The sequence below is a fragment of the Myotis daubentonii genome, chromosome 3, assembly GCF_963259705.1.
Source record: "Myotis daubentonii chromosome 3, mMyoDau2.1, whole genome shotgun sequence".
Taxonomy (NCBI): Eukaryota; Metazoa; Chordata; class Mammalia; order Chiroptera; family Vespertilionidae; genus Myotis; species Myotis daubentonii.
In genome coordinates, this window is record NC_081842.1 from 131,403,680 (window position 1) to 131,426,260 (window position 22,581).

Sequence of the window (22,581 nt, forward strand, 5' to 3'; positions counted from 1 at the left end):
AATGTTAAAGCACACCGGTAGTAAATACTTGAGGCCATGTAGTAAATACATGGAGGCCATGACATGATGGAGGCATATGCAGGGGTGGGGACCCTTTTTCTGCCAAGGGCCGTTTGGATATTTATAACATCATTTGAGGGCCAAACAAAATTATCAACTTAAAAAATTAGCTTACTATATTTGGTTAAACATTTAATTAACTCACCCCTAATGCCTTGGCAGGGCCAGACCAAATGATTTTGGGGCCTTATATGGCCCTCAGGCCGGACGTTCCCCACCTCTGCCTTAGAGAGACTTAGTTTGGCAGGAAAGCAAAGCTTTCCCAAAGAAGATATGATTAGGGGTTAGTCTTTAAAAGTAGCAATCTAATATCTTAATAGCAGTCATATCTGATAAAGCTGATGAGTAATCCTTACAATCCTCTTTAGCTGTATTAACTTTTACTTAACCTTGAAGTTATTACTTCAAATGAAGTCTGTTGCAAGCCCTGAAACCTTCCTCCTTAGTCCTACGCAGGTAGATATAAGCAACTGCATAAATCTCCATTACAGCTTTTCCCTTACTTTTCATTATCAGTTGCTATCTTCCCATTAGACTGTGTACTTTACTTAATTCCTTGTCTCATTCATCCTTATATTTCCAGATTCTCTAATTCCTGGCACTTATTGTTCAATGCATGAATGAATGAATACAAAATGAAGAAACTGTTTTGGAAATATGTATCAGAGCCTGATTCCCAAATCTGTCTTTTCTTTTACTTTAGTAAACGGACCCCTCTCCCCCTTTTTTTAAATGGGCATAACTTTCAGCCTCTCCTACAACTAGGTGTGATCATGTGATTGATTAGATTTTGGTCAATGAAAATGTGAGAAAAAGTGCTGTCTCTAGGAGTGTGATTTATAGGAATTTTCCATAAAGAGAAATGTGTATTTCATCTTCTCTCCATCTCACTGACTGGAATGAGGAATAAGATGGCAGAATACATAGAAGAAGCCTGGATTCCTGATGAGCATGGAGACACCACACCAGGTTAAGAGGCAGTATACTGCATGGGGTAAGAGCAAAGATTAAGATGAAATATATGTAAACTACATAAAATAGTGACTGGTGCAAAGTAAGGGCTATGTGCGCATTAACTATAATTATTATCACCACTTCTGGATTTCTTTTAACAAGCTAGATATAGACCGGCCTAAACCTTCAAGACCAGGACTGAATCTCACAATTCTTTTCTTTCTTTTTTTAAATCCTGACTCAAGGATATTTTATTTTCCCATTAATTTCTAGGGGCGGGGTGGGGGGGGGGAGAAAGAGAAACAAACATCCACGTGGCAAAGATGCAATACTGGCTGCCTCCTGCACAGCTCTGGGAAACCTGCAACCAAGGCATGTGCCCTTGACTGGGAATGGAACCCGAGACCCTTTGGTCTGGGGGCCAACTCTAACCACTGAGCCAAGCCATCCAGGGCTCACATTTCTTTATACAAACATCAGGGTTCAATCAATGCATACCAATTGATATAAGTAACTGTTTAAAACAATCACTATCTTACAAGCAAAATTTGAACCCAAGCTAAGTATATAAATTTGCAATCTTTCTTGACAGCATGAGATGAAATGAATGATTAGTTATATGGCCTATTCTACAGCCAAATTCCCTCTATTTATCATTAGGGATGTAAATTTTAAAAAGGAGAGTTATACCAGAGCAAATAAAGAGAAAAGTTAGAAAGCAAATATACTCTTACAAAGACAGAGGTATTTGTTCATTTGTTTAACTCTGTGGTATTAAAATACGTATTTCTCTAGAACCAAAGAAAATTAAAATCAGATAAATTGACTAATATACATTAGTCAAAAGAGAAATGAAGCCCACAGAAGAGGGGAGACTCGCTCTCCAGGTCACAAGTCATTAACCTGCATTAGAGCTGGGACTGGGCTCCGCCTTCTCTGACATGCAAGCCAGAGCTCTTCTACTTCTTGCAATCCTGGCGTCAGGGCTCTCTCCACATGGGAGATGCCAAGAGCACTCATCATCTGTACTGTTCATGTGGCAAACAATTCAAGGTAGTAGTGGGAGCCATCTGTTGCCCTCTTCAGGCCTCACCTGTAGCCCCTCATCTGTTTTCCTCACTCCTGCACAGCAGAACAAATACAAATTCCATGCCTCTAAAGTGGAAGCAAAGTCCCAGCACAGAGCAGGTGCCTAATAATTGCTAGTGAAAAGAAAAGCTCATTTGGTTGATGTCCTGGCAAGTGTCCAAAAAGCTTTGTTCAAAACAGATCTGTCATACTTTAACTTCAACAAAACTGAAATTTTCAGTTATACAGTGTATAAAGCTACTATGTTTCTATGCAGATGTTCATCCATTATACTTTTTAATAAAAACTTATTTTAATGTATTTAAAGGTTATTATTTCGATAAATGCATATGTTTGACTTTAAAATTAAGCCTTCAGATAAGAAATTAAGATTAAACATCATTTTCTTTAAAATTAAAAAAACATACCATAAGCCCAGGAATTGGAAAAATATGACAATTCTCTTTTTAATGAAGATTAGGTACTATACTTATCTTTTGAAAAAGAGCATCAGAGAAAATTTAAATGCTTATTTTATAATCTAAGCAGGTATATTATTCTTACCTGTTACAGCAAGAAGTGCACCGAAATTTTTAATCAAAGCCAGGACAAAGGAAATTCCAAAATACCCAGTGAGGGAAAAAAGAAAAGCATAACCATAGGTTCGCATTAGATTCTGCAACATATAAAAAAGCCTGTGAGAAAAATGCAAAACAAACCCTGAGGTATTACAAATGAAATAAAACCACACTTTCATCAACTTATTGAGCAATAATAAGCCATTCAAATAATGCAGTCAAGCAAAGATTCTTATTTAGTTCTGATCATTGGAAAAACAATGATGAAATTTAAAATCCACAACTTCTACATCATTAATAGCTTAAACATTACATTATAGGGTAGAACAAGGATAAAACAAATTTAAGTATAAATTATTTCAATTCTGAAATAATTTTTGATCTACATATAAAGGAGTGACCAAATTACATAAAAATAGTACTTTGAACAAGGGGAATCAGATATACAGAGGAAACTATTTAATGAAAGATGTTTATTTTTAAAAATGTGATTCGTGTTTACCTTTGAACAAAATGTTACTGCAGGGCCTAATCCACTAGTGCATGTCAATCCCAATAAAATGTACACAAAACCGATTGAATACGAATACAAAACCTAGAGTAGACAAAAATAAAATGGAAAAAAGTGCTATTAAACCAAAGGTAGAAAATGAAGGATTTTCAACATGTGGCTCAACTAATCTATTAAATTAAATTTGTAGAACAAACCATTTTTAAAGTAACATCATTGTTTCAATATGGCTTAACTTTCTGGAAATGATGGCTGATCCTCTTTAAAAGTCTATGCTTTATTTTATGTGCAATATAACACAGGAGTACTAACCCTTTCATATATGGTCCTGTGGCAGGCAGTTAGACAGACAGGAGCAGAGCAAGGATGATGGGCCAGGTACAGAAGGTCACTGGGGTGGAAAGCGCCAGGTGCCTAGAAAAGGACAACTGTAGGGTGGGCCCTCACCTCCAGGGTGACCTTTCAGTTGGATTTCCTGACCTTTCTTCCTAGAGAGATAACATCCAGGCCTCAATTGTATTTCAGCTCCTGGCCCAGAAAAGCAGCAAAACCAGTCAAGGAACACCCGGCTGACCTCAGGACCAACCGGCTGCACTGACTAATAACCCCCTGCCCGTGTGCACACCAATCAATTAGTGGAGACCTAGACTCTGAAAGGACCCACTTGGAAAGCTGCTGAATATTCCACGAGATCTTCTCCTGGGACCTCCCCTAAAACCTTTAGCACTGAGGACCCAGTGAGCTTTTCCCTTCCCTCACTCTCCCCCCAGGCATGTTACCATTACCTTTTTCACTCCCAAGCTCCAAGGGCCCTTCCTTTACCTTTATAACTTGTTTCCTAAGCCTATTTCTTTTATAAATTACTTCTTCTACCTCTGTGACTTTATAAATAAACTAGAGGCCCGGTGCAGGGATTCGTGTGCCGGTGGGGTCCCTCGACCTGGCCTGGTCCCTCGACCTGGCCTGCGCCCTCTTGCAATTCAGGACCCCTCGGGGGATGTCAGAGGCCCAGTGCATGGATTCAGCCCGATCCCCACAGGCCAGGATGAGGGACCCCACCTGTGCATGAATCTGTGCACCAGGCCTCTAGTATGCATATAAGATCTTTGGTTAATCTCTTCCTGCCCTTCACCTCCCCCCTTCTCTCTGAGATTCATCAGTCTGTTCCATGTTTCCATGCCTGTGCACTGAGCGTCTTCCCCCTGGTGGTCAGTGTGTGTCATAGCTACCGGTTGAACGGTCGGACACTTAGCATAGTAGCCTTTTATACACAGATGTTCTCTTACAGTTTGGGTCTTTGTCTAGCCAGACCCCAAGTACCAAGGTTGCTGAACCCAGGTCCGGCCTGACCTCACTGGCCTAACACCTGGTGCCTTTCCTGTAGCCTACAACAGTTCCATAATTATTCATTTTTTGACTGGTTTAATTACTAAAGTCAAACCAGATTTGAATGTTGGGATTCTAAAAACATACACAAACACAACAAAAAATCTTTATAGCTACTTATTAACATAAAAGAACCCAAACGTTCAGTTTGCAAAGACATTAAAATATAACAAAAATAAGCAGTATACTGCATATTTATTGCTTAATTTCTCAATTTTCCTACCAAGCTTTCTATCCCAATGTATTACACTCCTCATATGCAGAAACAGAAACAAACTTAAATAACTGTTATGTACTACTAATGCCCTATATCAATTATTACATTTATTTCTCACAACCAACCTATGACGTGAGTACTTTTAATCATCATTTCCCAATTTTCAGATGAAGAAACTAAAACATATATTGTCATCTTCACCAAACAAGAGGGCTAGGAAAAATAGCATATGAACTGAAGCCATCTCAGACCAGAGCCTATGGTCATAACCACTGTACTACATTAACTTTCTGATTACTTACACTTTTTTTTTTTAAAATATATTTTATTGTTTTTTTACAGAGAGGAAGGGAGAGAGATAGAGAGTCAGAAACATCGATGAGAGAGAAACATCGATCAGCTGCCTCCTGCACATCTCCTACTGGGGATGTGCCCGCAACCCAGGTACATGCCCTTGACCGGAATCGAACCCGGGACCCTTCAGTCCGCAGGCCGACACTCTATCCACTGAGCCAAACCGGTTTCGGCTACTTACACTTTCTTAATTATTTTTTCTTTACCTTATCTAGGACTAGTGATGATGATGATCAAGGAAATGATGACAAGATTAAAGTTCCTATGTTCCTAGAGACTTAGAGCATCCCACTATACTGACAAAGAAACAGGAAAGGCCAGTCCTGTAACTCCTTTATGCAGTCTGCTCTGTCTCTCTAGCAAGTTGGCTGGCTATAAAATGAATGTAAGCACACACACACACACACACACACACACACACACACACACACACACACCGTAACTTTCCTATATACAAATACCGACCAGTTAGAAGATACATTGGAAGAAAAGGCATTATTTACAGTAACAATGGCAAAAAGGTGAAACATCTAACATTAACTTCAAAAGAAATATGCTAGATTTATATGAAGAAAACTTTAGAATCTAAGGGACATTTAAAAAAAAAACTTGAAAAGGAAACTCATACCTTAATTCTTGGATTGAAAGAATTAAAGGCACAGATTCCATTCTCCCTAATTTATAATTCAATGCCATACCAATCATAATACCAATGACATTTCTACTTTATTTCGGAACATGAATACCCAAGAATAACTATTGATGGTAATATTCTGAAAAATAAAAGGAACAATAGTGGCTAGTCCTAATAGATGGTAAATGCTGGATAAAACTACTGTCATCATATGGTTCTGGTGCAGACATAAATATAAAAGAATATAATTCAATATGCTAAGTTAGAATATGAAGTAATAAAGAAGGCACTTAAAATAAGCTAAAAAAGTGGATTATTCAGTAAGTGATATTGGGATGAGTGAACAACCATGTGGAAGAAAATTTTTAAGGTTTTGGGTGGATCAAAGCTTTAATAAAACAGTCCTAGCTGGTCTTGCTCAGTGGATAGAGCATTGGCCTGTGGACTGAAGGGTCCCAGGTTTGATTCCGGTGAAGGGCATATGCCCGGGTTGTGGGCTCTATCCCCAGTTGGGGGCGTGCAGGAGGCAGCCAGTCAATGGATTCTCTCTCATCATTGACGTTTCTATCTTTCTCTCCCTCTCCCTTCCTCTCTCTGAAGTCAATAAAAAAAAAAATATATATATATATATATATATATATATACATATATATATATATATATATATGTATATATATATATATATATAATTTTTTTTAAAAAAGGAAATCATAAAATTAATAGGCAACATCAGTAAAATTCTTAAATCTTAGTGTTAGGAAAGCCTGTTTCAATCATAATATATAGCCAGAAGCCATGAAGAAAAGATAAACCTGACCACATAAAAATTATAAACTTCTAGATGGAAAATAATACCAAATACAAAGATAGGAGAAAAATTATGTATCAAAGGATCTTTCTAATATGTAAAAAGTATAAATCATTGAGGAAAAATTTATCAAATACCATACCATTAGCTATTAGCAGTGGTAGTAGCATTTTTATTTTTTTACCTTCCTATGTTTGAATGCATTACTTTTATGAAAATAATGATAAACTAGTTTTTTGTTTTTTTAAAACATATATTTTTATTGATTTCAGAGAAGAAGGGAGAGCAAGAGATAGAAATATCAATGATGAGAGTCATTGATTGGCCGTCTCCTGCAAGCCCCCTATTGGGGATGGAGGCTGCAACCCAGGCATGTGCCCTTCACCAGAATTAAACCTGAAGGCCGATGTTCTATTCACTGAGCCAAACCAGCTAGGAAAACGATAAACTAGTTTTAAAATGCAATGCCAGTATTCAATACCATAACTATTTCATAAAGTTAAATATATCACCATTTTTAGTCTGTGTGTTGTGAAGAAAAAAAACACTAGAATATTTACCATTTCTGAGTTAGAGGCGTTGTGCAGTTTCATAGCCTTCTCTTGAACATTTCCAATAACAGCATCAGCACATAGTGCCAGGGAAATAAGGATCACACCTTCAGGAAGGCACAAGAAAAACACAACCTCCTTATTTAAACATATGAATGAGAATCAAGAGTTTTCAGAGATGCAATTGGGCTAAAAAGTAAAAGCAGATCTTATTCACATTTGTTTCATAAAGCTGAGCATTTTTATCCACAACCAGTTGTAACAGGCACATAAGTCACATAGGTGATGTTAATAAAAAAAAAGTAGCTAACACTAAGAAACTGCATTAATGCTGTCACCATTACTGTGCTTCACTCTCATGTCAAATAATAGTTCTGTGTTTAAACTAGATTTTATGTTTGAAAGGTATACTGTATTAAATAAATATAGAAGAAGTTCCTACATTTACTGGGATTGGTGGTTAGTCAGATGGAGAGGGAAATCATTAAAAAATAAAATTATTAAAATGTTTAATTTAAAACACAAACAGGCATACAGTTGTGAAGGCCTTTTCTTTCAATAGAGGTACTAAAATTCTGCACTTTCTCTTTTGTTTAAACCACCCTCATAAAACAACTCTCTATGATTTCCAAGTTGTTCTGGTTAAAAAGTATCTATCTATCTATCTATCATCTATCTATCTATCTATCTATCTATCTATCTATCTATCTATCTATAAATTATCATGAACACTGGAATTTAAAAAAGTACACCAAAAACTCAGGAACTTCTGAAACAATTAGGGTGCAGAATCCTTTCATATTTATATGATATCCCCAATTTTTATAGTTATTCCATCCAAATGTAATTCAACACTGATTTTATTAACTTGTCAACCAAATTGTTTCAATTAACTTAGTTTTTACAGAAACAATTCTTTCTTCAAATTCAACTGTTTTTTCCACTGTTGTTAATCCTCACCTGAAGATATTTTTTCCATTGGTTTTTAGAATGAGTGGAAGGGAGGAAGGGAGGAAGTGAGAGAGAGAGAGAGAGATCAAAGTGAGAGAGACACATAGATTGGCTGCTTCCTGCACACACTCCAACCAGGGCCAGTGATCGAACCTGCAACCCAGGTACATGCTCTTGACTGGGAATAGAACCCAATACCCCTTGGTGCAAAGGCCAAAGCTCTAAACATTGAGCCACACTCAGTTTTGAATAATTCAAGTAAATATTTAATTATTTCATAATTTTAATAACAGGCCTAAATGGCATAAACAAATCCAGAAATCAACACACCCATACAAACGTGAGTGTCTCTGGAGAAGCAGGCTCTAATCTGCAAGTGTTTAGATACTGGTCACCAGGCACGGTCCTTTACAGAAAGAATAAAGAGCAGCCTTGGTTACAATTGTGAGTCTGATGAAATTTAAGGATATGCACTTATAATTGAGACTTTTCAAGTTTTCATACTTATTCTTCAATTTGGCTTTTTATAACTTAACTTAGGTATTTTACCTATCCATGCATTTTTATTCATCAAACTTGATTCTAAATGTTCTTTTTCTTGTTTCAAATATCAAATCTACCCTCAAAAGAAAAACACATGGTATTATTGAAGATCCTGAAAACATGGCCTAGTTCCTAAAAGACATCTCAAAAGTGTTCTGAACAATGGAAACAACATAAAGTACTTTTTTAAAAAAAGATTATTTATTGTTATTTGTGTGTGTGTGTGTTTTTAGAGAGGGAGAGGAAGAGAGAAAAACACCGATGTGAGAGAGGAGTATCAATGGGCTGCCTCCTACATGCCTCCTACTGGGAATCGAACTGGCAAGTTTTCAGTGCACAGGACAATGCCCAACCAACAGAGCCTCACTGGCCATTATAAAAAGCTGAAAAAATTTTACGAAAATACTTGATTTATGGGGGCAGGAGGCGGGGGCTAGAAGGTGTCAATGGGGAAAAAGGGAGACATCTATAACACTTCCAACAATAAAGATAAATTAAAAAAGAAATAAAAAGAAAATACCTGAATTGCATACTAAAGGTGGATATTTATGGAATAAGTAAGTCTGATATACCCCTTTATACATTCAAAGTTTTATTTATGTCTATCTTAACCATTTTAATAGTTAATTAATCTCCTTTAGATAATATACTCTTATAGATCAGGGATTATGATAAATGCTCAACTATTATTAACTAGAAGCCCAGTACATGAAATTCATGAAGGGGTGGGGGGGAAGGGAGGTAGTGTCCCTCAGCCCAGCCTGCATCCTCTAGCAATTTGGGACCCCTGAGGTGGGGTGCCTAGGCCTGGCCGGTGATCAGGGCCTATCGGGGCTTTCCTTCCCTGGGCTGCCGGCAGCTGGCCCTGCCCCCGCTGCTGCCACTGCTTGCCATCTGTGTGGTGCTGCCCCTCCCTCCCCCATCACCGGTCACCTCCCTCTGCAAGCACAGGCGTGAGGTGCGATCACTTGGCTAGCCTGGACCTCCCTCTACAGGGCGATCGATGGCTGGCCCCACACACTCGCCACAGGATCGCTGGCTGGTGGCCTGGGCCTCCCTCTGTGGGGCAATCGATTGTGGGGTGCCCAGATGGATCACTGCACAGAGGGAGGCCCCACCTACCTGCTGCAGTGCTACCGGCCTGGTAGCCTGGGCCTTCCTCTTTGAGGTGATCGATCACAGGGCTCCACGATTGATTGCTCAGCAGAAGGAGGCCCTTCCCACCCAGCCAGGGCTCTGCGACTGATCGCCACACAGAGGGTGGATGAGGCCTCCTTCTTTGGTGCGACTGATCATGGAGCCCCCAAATCAATAACCCCGCAGAGGGTGGCCTGGGCCTCCCCCTGCGGGGCAATTGTGGGGTGATGGCGAGACTCCCCAACCAATGGCACTGCACCTGCCTTGGCTGGCCTGGTGCCAGTGGGTGTCATAGCGTGGTCGTCCGGAAGGTCCTCCGGATGGTGGTTCTTCTGTTTGGTTGTCTGGTTGATTTGCATATTACACTTTTATTAGTATCCTATCTAATAAAAGAGAAACATGGTAATTAGCCGTACATCCGCTACCCTTCTCATTGGCTAATCAGAGCGATATGCAAATTAACTGCCAGCCAAGATGGCGGCCGGCAGCCAGGCAGCTTAAAACGAACATGAGGCTTGCTTGCTTCAGTGACGGAGGACTCCAACGTTTCCCGACTGCCGCTGCCGGCATCTGAGCTGCAACTCTAAGCAACTATGTTACAAATACAGAAGCTAAACAAAACCCCAGAAACCTGCTTTAGTCGTTGGGCTTCAGCCAGCAGGATCGCAACATTGTTTCAAATACAGAAGGTAAACAAAGGCCAGAAACTTGCTTTCAGCAGCCAAGGCCTCAGAGCTAAAGCTGGCCCAGATTAAAAATAAAAGAGTGGTTGGGAGCTTCAGTCACCCACCAGCCTGAAAACAGCCCTCAGCCCCTCACCCAGACTGGCCAGGCACCCCAGTGGGGGCCCCCACCATAAAGGGTGTGTGACCAGCTGCAAACAGCCATCATCCCCTCATCTAGGCTGGCCAGGCACCTCAGTGGGGACCCCCACCCTGATCCAGGACACTCTTCAGGGCAAACCAGCCGGCCCCCATCCGTGCACCAGGCCTCTATCCTATATAGTAAAAGGGTAATATGCCTCCCAGCACCAGAATCAGTGTGACAGGGGGCAGCGCCCAAACCCCCTGATCGCCCTGCGGCTCTGTGTGTGACAGGGGGCGGGGCCAAAACCTCCCTATCCACCCTGCTCTGTTCGTGACAGGGGAAGGCACCCCAACCCCCTGATCAGCCCTGCTCTGTGTCTGATAGGGGGGAGCTCCCAACCCCCTGACTGCCCTGTGGCTCTGTGTGTGACAGGCTGCAGTGCCCCAACCCCCTGATCGGCCCTGCTCTGTGTGTGACAGGGTGCGGCGCCCCAACCCCGCCCCCACGGGCACTGCTCTGTGTGTGACGGGGTAGAGCCATAACCTCCCCGTCGGCCCTGCCCTGAGTGTGAGAGTGGCGGCGGCGCCCCAATCCCCTGATCGGCCCTGCTCTGTGGGTGATAGAGTGCGACGCCCCAACCACCCCCCACGGGCCCTGCTCTGTGTGTGACGGGGTAGAGCCATAACCTCATCGACCCTGCCCTGAGTGTGACAGGGTGAGGCGCCCCAAACCCCTGATCTGCTCTGCTCTGTGTGTGACAGGGGGCGGTGCCCCAACTCCCCTATTGGCCCTACTCTGTGAGTGACAGGGGGGAGCTCCCCAACCCCCTGATCGGCCCTGCTCTATGCGTGACAGGGTACGGAGCCCCAACCCCCCTGATGGGCCCTGCTCTGTGCGTGACAGGGGGCAGCGCCCCAACCCCGATTGGCCATGCTCTGTGCATGACAGGGGGCAGCGCCCCAACCCCCCTGATGGGCCCTGCTCTGTGCGTGACAGGGGTTGGCGCTGTAACCTCCCCATCAAACCTGCCTTGAGTGTGACAGGGGGCGGTGCCCCAACCCCCCAATCGGCCCTACCCTGAGCGTGACTGAGGGTGGCATCGCAACCTCCCAATCCGCCCTGCTCTGTGCATGACAGGAGGCGGTGCCCCAACTCCCCAATCAGCCCTGCTCTGAGCCCAACCAGGGGCTGCACCTAGGGATTGGGCCTGCCCTCTGCCACCCGGGAACGGGCCTAAGCCAGCAGGTCGTTATCTCCCGAGGGGTCCCAGACTGCGAGAGGGCACAGGCCGGGCTGAGGGACCTCCCCTTCCCCCCAAGAGCACAAATTTTTGTGCACCGGGCCTCTAGTCCTATATAATAAAAGCCTAATATGCAAATCTTCCGAACTGCGAAATGAAAGGTGGAACGACCTGTCACTATGACGTGTATTGACCACCAGGGAGCAGATGCTCAATGCAAGAGCTGTCCCCAGCCTGTAGGCCCCAGGCCAGCCAAGGTGTGTGCCAGCGGGGATCCCCTGGTCGCCCCGCAGAGGAAGGCGATTGGCGTCGGTGGTGGCAGGGGGCAAGGCCGGCAAGCGGGCGGCACCAGGCCAGCCAAGGCGGGTGCCCCCGATCGCCCTGCCGGTCGCCCCACAGATTGGCCCTGATCTCTGGCCAGGCCTAGGGATCCTACCCATGCATGAATTTCATGCACTGGGCCTCTAGTAGATTATAAAATAGGGTTAGGTTCTAATTCTCTTAACAAGTATTTCCATGTAACTCAGAGTTAGCACTTCAGTTATAAGTGAGAAGTTACAGACCACCTCTTTCCATAATTATCATCACCACCATCATCCCATCCCACCAGGGTACGTACTCTCACACCCATTACTTCATCATCTCATTCTGTCCTCTCACCACCTGCGTGTGAGGCACACTATCACCAATACCTCTGGATAAGAAAAACGCAAAGGGAGGTGGCATTTTAGCCATGGTTATATTTCTAAGTGAACAGACCAGAATGTGAAGGCATGTCACTGATAGCAAGTTCTGTGCCTTGTCTAAAACTGCCTTTTCCTCAAGTAAGAGTCAATTTTCTCAGTTTTCAAATACACTCTTCCTTTTAGATTTGCAGATATGAAAATGAAGTGTTTCTGAAAAATCTAAACCACGTGAGAAACACCTGCAACAGTAAGTTTTCTTTGAGTAAAACTCATTGAAGTAAGGACCACTTGCACAGAATGATCCAAGGTGACAGAACAGATATAAGAGGCTCTACCACATCTTCTGGTTCTTCACTGACAGCTCTAAGAAGCTGAACTGGTTAAATTTAAATCCCTTAACTTAGCCTGATTAAACAGATTAGTAAGAAAGGTTGACTAACAACAGGTAAGAATAATGAAGCTGATGTAAATTACTTTCTTCATTATGTAATACTTTTTCCTCATAAATAATTATACTTACTATACTTTGTACTATATGTAATATATATGTAATATACATTTTTTTTCTGTTCTTTCAGAGTTTCTTTGAAGACTTAGATATTTTAAATACAATTTTTATCAGGTTAGGAGATGGGGAAATGGGATGATACTAAAATAATTTTATAAGTAAAACTAAATAGTTAAGAATGACAATAAGTATATATAAACAGTTTCTCCATAAAATCGTTAGAATGGAAACAAGATTCTAACATTTTTTTATTCTTATTTATTTCCAAACATATCATACGTATTCTGCTCATGAAAAAAAATCTAAAATTAATTTACAAAATTCCACATGGCACACTACTGTGGAAACTTTAAGCATGTTAAGGTTATGATCATATTTATATCACCCAGATTAATACTTAAGCACAGCATACACTTCCCTCTTTAGCTAAAACAGTGACAAATAAATGTGCAAGTTTCAACCTAAAAAAATGAGAATAAAAAAATTACTGTAATTCCCCTATAATTCATGTGTGTATTTCCAATTCAGCCATAAGAAATCGGTCTACCATGTATTGTACTTGATAACAGAAGATTTTGATTGAGCAAACAACTTTCTGTCACATCAGAATACATTTGTACTAAAACAATTGCTATATTTCCAGAGTTGTAATATTTTTACTACATCTTATTTGGAAAGTCTGAAAGCTTTATGTTAGATATGAGACTTATAGATGTCACACCATCATTTAAAATCCTTATGAAGTTGTAAAAATTCTTACTGTAAACCGAACTGCCTACAAAATCTAGGAAGACAAAAAAATTCCTTACCTGTTAGGTTGAAATTGGGTGCAATTGTGCTGTCAGCAAGTGTAAACCATATCAGGCCAAGGCTCATACACACCGCAGCAGACACATCTGCAACATTGTAACGCTTGCCTGTGTGATAGAAATGTAAGTCAACTTCAGAATGGAAAGACCCACTCAGCATAGTTTTAGATCTATGTGTTTAACCAAGGAGGTCAGCAGTCTTTTTATATCTAATGTCAAAAATATATGAAGAACACTGATGTCAAGGCATGAGATAGTCACAGATCTTCTGAAAATAAAATGATCAGCAAGTACTGATGTTTTAGATATGAAAGTCTATATTATCTGTTATGGTAGTGAGTAAATATGAACATTTAAAAAGTTTATGGAACTTAATATGAACATTTAAAAAGTTTATGAAAATTAATGCCTCCTTTTCCTTATGTATAATATACAGCTATGAATTTTCTTCTAGTTTACAAATTTACAGAATAACCAGAGTAATTATTCAGGCTATATAACTGTTAAATTTACAAATACCATAATCAAATAACTACTAGGTTAGTGAGTATTAACTTATTTTAATATAGCCACATTTAAATAACAAAACCATGTAGTAACTTCTTGGAAGGAATGTAAGGAAATATCATACATGCTCAGTTAGTTATGACATTAAATGTGGTTTTTAATAGGGACTGAGATCATTGTTTTTTCCTGTGTGAATAGTTATCCTGAAATTATATGCAAAGTAGTTGACAGACATGCTTTCATTAAAAGGGATTTTTGGGAAGACATCTAATGGATAAAATGAAGTCAGGTTGTATAAGGATGTTGGTGATACAGAAACACTTAGTGATACGGAAACACTTGATTATCAACACATGAGCATTCCTCATGACAGTGATATGAACAACTTGTTCTGCTGCTTCTTGCTTTGATTGCCTCCTTTTTTACTGCTATTTCCAAAGAGCTTGTAACTTGATTGGGGCTCTAGGAAATCAAGAAGCCAGCAGAATTGGTAAAACAGCAGTTCTGCTTCGGTTAAGCTTTACTTCAACACGAGAACAGCCCATTTGTATAAGGAGGTAGAGACAGAGCCCTGAAGAGTACAGGACTGGAAGAATTGAAAAAAGGAGCTTTCCAGGTGCTTAGGTGCTTCTGAGCTATACTTTTAATATGTGAATACAGTATTTCTTGAAATGTAAGTAGACTCCAGACTAAAAGAATAAAACAAAACACTACTTTTATTCTAAGTCCAAATTATTGATTTCAGATACTAAAGTAGATCACAAGTTTTAGTATTTTTATAATACCTTATTTTGTGATATCACTCAGAATTGTTATAATATCTAGAATGTTCATTAAATTGACCAAAGTTTAATATTTTTCCTAATGCTAGATGCTATAACATAGCCTACTAGTTTCAAACAGGATGAAAATACATCATTACTATACCTTGAATAAAAACTCCTCCTAGCATTACAGGAATCAACTTGCAGCACTTGAAGATGACTTGGGTCGGATAATTCAGGTAGCCCAAAGAAGTATTTGATAACCCCATAGTACCCACAGTAAGAAAAGCTATTATCATGTAGGTTTTTCCTGGTATTCTGTAAAAGACAATTTTTAAAATCTTCATTTTGGGATCCAATTCATACTTGTTAGATAATGTCTTTACAATGTGTAAATGTCTACTTACTCTTTTTATTTCTGTTTAGTATTTTTAGAAATATTGGTTAAGTTATAACATTGTTTATTATATAAGAGAATATCACTAAAAATAATGATTCACCTTATTTAATCAATCTTAATTGAGAACTCCCAACTGTGTGAAAAAGTGGTATATTAGAGAGCCACTTACATTCTTACTGTAGGTATAAGGTATAAAAACTATCTTGACTAAATTTAGAAAAATAAATAAATGTTGGCCTTTATAATGGTAAAAGGCACCTTAATTAATTTATAACTTGTAAATTGTTGTTTTTTAATGTTTCCATCTAGCATTAGGAAAAGTACATCCACCCATTCTGCTAGAGTAACCCGAGCAGAATTTCTCTAGAAAAATTACATGCTTAAAACTCTGGACATACTATTTATTACTATAATAAGTTATGATTTATTTCTGTCTGTATTCTGTAAAATGTTAAAACCACCAACTTTCTGATAAGGAATCTCTCTTGTTATGATCCCAAATCTTCTACTTTGAGTTCTATTTGGATTTTCTAAAGAAAATTCTTAATTTAGCATCTTCAGAATTTTGAGCTATCACTGTGAGCATATGCTCACTTTGAGTAGATATTTAATGGTCTAAAATAATACTCTTGTACATTGGTGTGACTAACACAGGAAGCACTGTTCACATAATTATATTATGCTGCCTCCTTAGATCTAGTTTCTCTTTTGGGATTTGTGTTCATGTTTAAATCAAGGGAACAAAATTCTTTCATATTTTAATATGGCTAGATGTAAGGCAAAATAATTTACTGGAGAAATTCAATTAGAATGCACCATTTCCACTTACATTTCAATTTTAAGGCCTTTTCCTACTTAACTACTAATACAGTGGTCAACATTTAAAGTCACATGGAAATAATTTGGCATGCCCATATGCATCAGTGTACATGAACACTGATTTTTACTCTGTTCGTGGGGTTTAATCCCCAGTGCATACCATCAGGAAAGCAGGACAGCTCTGCTTCTCTCAGTAAGGATAGACATCACGTTAGTCAAACAATGGCCAGAAAATAAAAGATTCCAGCCAGAAAAATCACAAGGAATGATTAGAAAAGCAGCATAGAACAGGTAGAAAAAAAACCCAGCCTGAAACTCAAAAAACCTAAATTCAAAAGGCCCAATTCTGAGAGCAACTTGCTATATGAACTCATGAAAATCCCAGCACTCCTGTAGGTCTGTTTTCTCATTGGTAAATGAGGAAATTTGAGTTCATCATCTTGCCTGTGGGATTCTCCTTGTTTCTGTTTTTATTTAACATCCTAATTGTATACTTCCTTAGATATGGTGGGAAAATTGTAACTTAAAGTAATAAAGTTACAAGGTAATCTTTGTTGTATATTAACAAGTGGTATATTTAGGGTATTATACTTTACCATGTGCTTCACCACACATGTACCACATTTGATTCTCAAAATGCAACAGAGAAAAGTTAAGAAACTTCCCCAAGCTCTTGACAGAGCTGATTAGAGGCAGTGCAAGACTCAAAGCCCTGTTTTCTGACTCCAAATCCTCTATTCTTTCAAGTACACTGGTATTCATAAAAATAAAGACAAAAACTAAGCAAAGGTCTATAGAGCAGTTCCACTTAACACGCTAAGCGCCACGCCTGTTTTGTCTTCCTTTCCATTTAGCCCGCGATATCCGATTTCACTGATACGCTGGCGGCCGGAGATCTGTGTAAGGTTCGATAAGACTGCACCTATATTTTCAGATTTATTTCTTGTATTTATCGCAATCTGTACTCTGTATTCTTTTAGAAATGCTTTCTCTTCAGTCAGTTGTCTGTGGTTTGTGTTCCAGTGCAGTTTAAAAATTTTTTCTTTATCCATAACAGTGACAATGTCAGTAGAAGAAGCATGTGAAAGCGATTCAAATGAAATTAGTTTTCCTAAAAAACGTCATAGAGTCGTTCTTTTTTTGTCATCAGAGGATGAGGATGAGGATTTTGAAGAATGGCATGATCTGAGAGGTAATCAACCAAGAATTATGCTTTCACCTATCTGTCTGGCTTTAGGGTTGAAGACTTGAATGTAAAGTCATGTGCAACAGTAGACAATTCTTATGGACTGTTTGTGCCTAATGAATTGTTTGAGGATGTCGCCAAACAAACTTTATATGCGTCGCAAAAACTAGGGGTTGAAAACTCGCAGCGTTTGTGTAGGTGGACTGTGACAAACAAAAATGAAGTGAAAAGATTTTTTGGGTTGATTCTATGGATGGGACTAGTTAGACTACCATCTTTACATGTATATTGGTCCCGTGATCCTGCATATATGCAAACTTTCCTGAAAAAAATGTCAAGAAATAGATTTGAAATATTACGAATGCTGCATTTTTCAGACGATAGGGAGACAGATGTTTCCAATCGTTTATGCAAAATAAAACAACTAACAGACAACATGGAAATAAATTTCAAAAAATAGTATGATTCATCTGAAGCTATATGTACCGATGAATCTTTGATACCATTTCGTGGCCGCATAATATTTAGGCAATATTTAAAACAAAAATGACACAAATATGGTATTAAGTTATTTATGTTGTACTGCAGATCTGGGTATACGTATGCTTTTCATGTATATGCAGGGAAAAGTTTAGAAAAAGAAAATATGACACCAACTAATGTTGTAATGTCTCTTTGTAGAGATGTATTCAAAAAGCGACACATGTTGTACACAGACAACTGGTACACGAGTTTAGATTTACCATATAAATTACTAGATAATAATACTCATTTAGTAGGAACATTACGTTCAGATTGACGGGGAAATCCTCATGAAGTAACATCAAAGAAATTAAAACGGGAAAGTTATAGCAAAAGAGAACAAAAAGGAATAACCAGTTTAAAATGGAAAGATAAGCGGAATATCTTACTTCTTTCAACAAAACATACGTCAGAGATGGTGAATGTTGAAACTAGATCAGGTCACTACTTGAAACCAAAAATTGTTGTGGATTATAATGCAGGAAAAGCAGCAGTTGATGTATTTATTAAATTACGAACACCCATGAAATGGTATAAAAAGCTAGCTTTTGAGCTCCTACTAAATAATGCTGTTCTCAATGCTCATATCTTATTTAAAAATATTAGCAAGAAGTATATGAGTATCACAGAATTTGGGAAGAAATTAGCTGTCCATCTAACAAATTGTCGGGATGAAGAAATTCCAAGTAGCAGCACTGTAAATATACCTCAAATATCTCGTCACAAACTGCAACAAAAAACTGGAAGAGTGTCTAAAGTTCGAAGATACTGTAAAAAATGCTACGAAGATAATGCAGCACGATTTGGACGAGATATTGCCAGAAAGTTGACAAAACAAGTTATAACATTCTGTGAAACCTGCACAGGACAACCATTTTTGTGTATACCGTGTTTTAATAATATTCATTAAAATTTTTTTTGGTAACAAGTCATATTTAAGATCTTTTAAGATCTCCAAATTATTTAAAATTTATTAATAGAAGAATATACTTTTTTAAACTGTATATCGTCAGTCAACAGTGACTGACGTGGTTTGGATGGAAAGTATAGTGTCAGTCACCAGTGACGGACATGGTGCTTAACGTGTTAAATAAATTCAGAGATGAATTATTCTCAGAAATGAATTCAGAAAGATCAGATTAGGCGTACTTTCACTGTAACAGACTTCCAAAGACTTTTTATAAAAAGTTTTTTAAGGGCTGTAGAATAATAAGGTTTCAATTCATAATTGTATTTCTTATACATCTATTCTATCAAATCCCTTCACTTTGTTTAAATCAAACAAATGATGTCACCTTTAAATGTGTATGATCATGTGGTTTAATGGTTGGGATAAACATGGCTTCGGGCTCACTCTCCATCTCATTTGGGTAGCTGAGAAGGAGATGTACCTTTTTAAAATTTAACATTGAGGAGATGCAGTTCCTTTGTCATTTTTCATTTAATAGAGACAGTATTAGATTCTTTTACTTTAGAAGCAACAGAAGTCCAGCAGTTTGCAATAGGTAATGAATCATGAGGGTTCCTTATGTATTAGTCTTGACATATATATTTAATTATTTTCTATTCTATCACCTATGGCTAAATCTTACAGAGTTTCAGAGCATGAAAACAGAGAAGAAGATATCCTCATTCAAACATTTTTAATAGCACTGCTATAATAATTTATTGGCAATATAGAGAGATTGAGAGGTAAAATTAGACCCATGAAGAAATACTGAAGATACAAATTAAAATATTTAAAATTTTATAGTTATCTCCATACAAACATCCAAAACATTCATGAAAGAAAAAAGCTGTGAAAATCTTATATTCTTACTGAAGGATTAAACACTTCTATCAATGAAGACAAAATACCAGTACAGTATCAGAGCGCCTTATTACACTTTAAACTGCCTAATATATATGTGAAATATTTACATATTAGGCTCTGATATGTCAGAATAACCACACTTACCAAAAACATATTCAATTTCCTTACCACCTTCTAATTATAATCAGAGGCAAGGTTTTATTGTATATTGTTCTATATGCCATTAAAATATATGGAGATGTTTCTACAATACAGATGGCCCATTTAAAACGTATTGTCAGCCCTAGCTGGTTTGGCTCAGTGGATAGAGCATCGGCCTATGGACCAAAGGGTCCTGGGCTCCCGGTTAAGGGCACGTACCTTGGTTGCAGGCTCCTCCCTGGCCCGGGCCCTGGTGGGGCTCGTGCAGGAGGCAACCAATCGATGTGTTTCTCTCACATCAATGTTTCTCTCTGTCTTTTCCTCTCTCTTCCACTCTCCCTAAAAATCAATGGAAAAGTATCCTCAGGTGAGGATTAACAAAAATAAAACAAACAAACAAACAATCAACCCATATTGTCAAACAAGCTCCTTTGGTTTTGATGAAAAGGAATATTATGAAATTTCTCTGATGTCTAAGAATGCAATTTCAGCCACTGGACATTACAAGTATGACAATGTTAAGTGAAATATATCTCACAAAGCAAAACCTAACTATACATTTTAAAAACCACTACAAAAACAGGTTTTGGTATTTCAATTCACCACTTTGATGTAGTAGCACTGTAAATCTTTCAGTAATCACACCTATGTCAGTGAGATTTATAAAAACACACATGTACATATGAATACTTTCTCATTTCAAAATATATGTACATGTTGAGCCTAAATTATATTTTTTATTTGGTAACTTATACTTAGAGATTACGTTTTTCAATGTATAATGAAAATATCATATTTAATATTTTTAATAAGTTGATTAAACTGCTAAAAATGCTTGGGTATTAGATGTTTTATTACATTTATTTCATGTATTACACTCTGTAATGCCTAAAAAACAAAATTTAACTACTACTAGTGAACTTAACTGTCAAAAAATAAAAACAAACCACATACCTTCTTCTTTTGTCCTGAATAAGCTGAAGTTCTATTAGGCCAAATATGGAGTAAAATGCAAACTGTACTAATGTAAGGTACCAGCCATAGGGCTTAAAACCCTCCACTGAAAATATTAATTCCTGTCAAAAGATACATGAATACTGTTAAGTTCAAAGAACAACCAATTTCCTTACAATAAATTCCAATAAACACAACATTTATTACAAAACACTCAAACCATGATACTTCTCAGAGGTATAACTAGAGATGTTGGGAGGCCTTTCCAAAGAACTGACACTAGATGTACAGGTATGAAAACCAGGAGAAAAATTAAAAGGGTTAGGGATAGCAATGAAGTAACAGTATTGTATGCTTTTCTCTCTTTCTCTTGTTAAATCTATTGATTTTACAGCGAGAGAGAGAGAGGAAGGGAAAGAGAGAACATGGATTTCTTGTTTCACTTATTTATGCACTCATTGGCTGACCTGACTCCAAATCCTCACCAAGGATCAAACCCACAGCCTTGTCATATTGGGACAATGCTCTAACCAACTGGGCTACCCCAGCCAGGGCCTTTTCTTTCTCTCCTTTTTTAAAAGACCAAAATTAGAAGAGTTGCCCCCAAGGTGAGAAAGATACCTGATTCAAGAGCTCATTTACTATTTAAAAAGCATATTTCATTAGAAGTCTATTATCTCAGGTCTGTTTTTCTATAAAACTATAATCAGTTCAAATCAATTTATTTATTTATTTATTTATTTATTTATTTATTTATTTTTAATATATTGATTTTTTTTACAGAGAGGAAGGGAGAGGGATAGAGAGTTAGAAACATTGATGAGAGAGAAACATAGATCAGCTGCCTCTTGCACAGCTCCTACTGGGGATGTGCCCGCAACCAAGGTACATGCCCTTGGCTGGAATCGAACCTGGGACCCTTGAGTCCACAGGCTGACGCTCTATCCACTGAGCAAAATCTGTTAGGGCTCAAATCAATTTAATGTTAATTTTTTGAATACTTGTGCCACAGATTATATAAAACTTCTTGTGAGGAAATGGTTACTTTGCCTAAACATAATGTTGTACCATAAAGTATTATTTGCATTAATTTTTTAAAAGACATTCTTAAAAAGTCATTAAGAGGTGTTCTAATAGTTATTTTACTATATCAGATTTCCCCCACAAATATACATTTCAACTGTATTTTAAATAAATTTTAAAAAGATAAGATTTACGTATAAATTTTCTTTAAAAGAAAAACTAAACATAGCTTCTAAACAGACTCTGAACTAGACTGTGTACATTTAGGATACAGCGTAATTCCTCAAATTTAGATTTCATGTTAAGTAAGTCTGCAAAGTATTTAGGATTTTTCTGGTTGATGAACTATAAAACATGAAAATAGCTTTATTAAGTATTTTGGCATTCAGATTATATAAATATATAGCTAACTTCAGTACAAAACTCCAACCATTTTCTTTAAACTATTTTAATATGCAATTGTGTTATTTAGTAGCAACGCCAATTTCACAATGATAATGGTGTTACAAACTTATTTATAGCAATTTATCTAATTTTAAAAGAAACTGCACATTAGCTATAAAGTCTCTGATTATTAATATATAATAAAATTTGTACAGTAAATTTCTAATTCATTTTCCTTTGCAATGACTAACTTTGCTCCCAACAAT

At 38.1% G+C, this 22,581-nt stretch overlaps 1 protein-coding gene across 2 annotated transcripts in view; it reads right to left on the reverse strand.

Moving 5' to 3' along the window:
- Positions 1–22,581, reverse strand: part of SLC35B3 (solute carrier family 35 member B3) — a 30,200-nt gene that overhangs the window by 2,950 nt on the left and 4,669 nt on the right. For both annotated transcript variants that reach the window (XM_059688569.1, XM_059688570.1), the window contains exons 3-8: positions 20,909–21,030; positions 15,237–15,391; positions 13,803–13,910; positions 7,131–7,228; positions 3,163–3,255; positions 2,647–2,758 (exon numbers count right to left, since the gene is read on the reverse strand). In XM_059688569.1, coding sequence (XP_059544552.1) covers positions 2,647–2,758; positions 3,163–3,255; positions 7,131–7,228; positions 13,803–13,910; positions 15,237–15,391; positions 20,909–21,030 — 688 coding nt within the window. The remainder of the gene's footprint in view (positions 1–2,646; positions 2,759–3,162; positions 3,256–7,130; positions 7,229–13,802; positions 13,911–15,236; positions 15,392–20,908; positions 21,031–22,581) is intronic.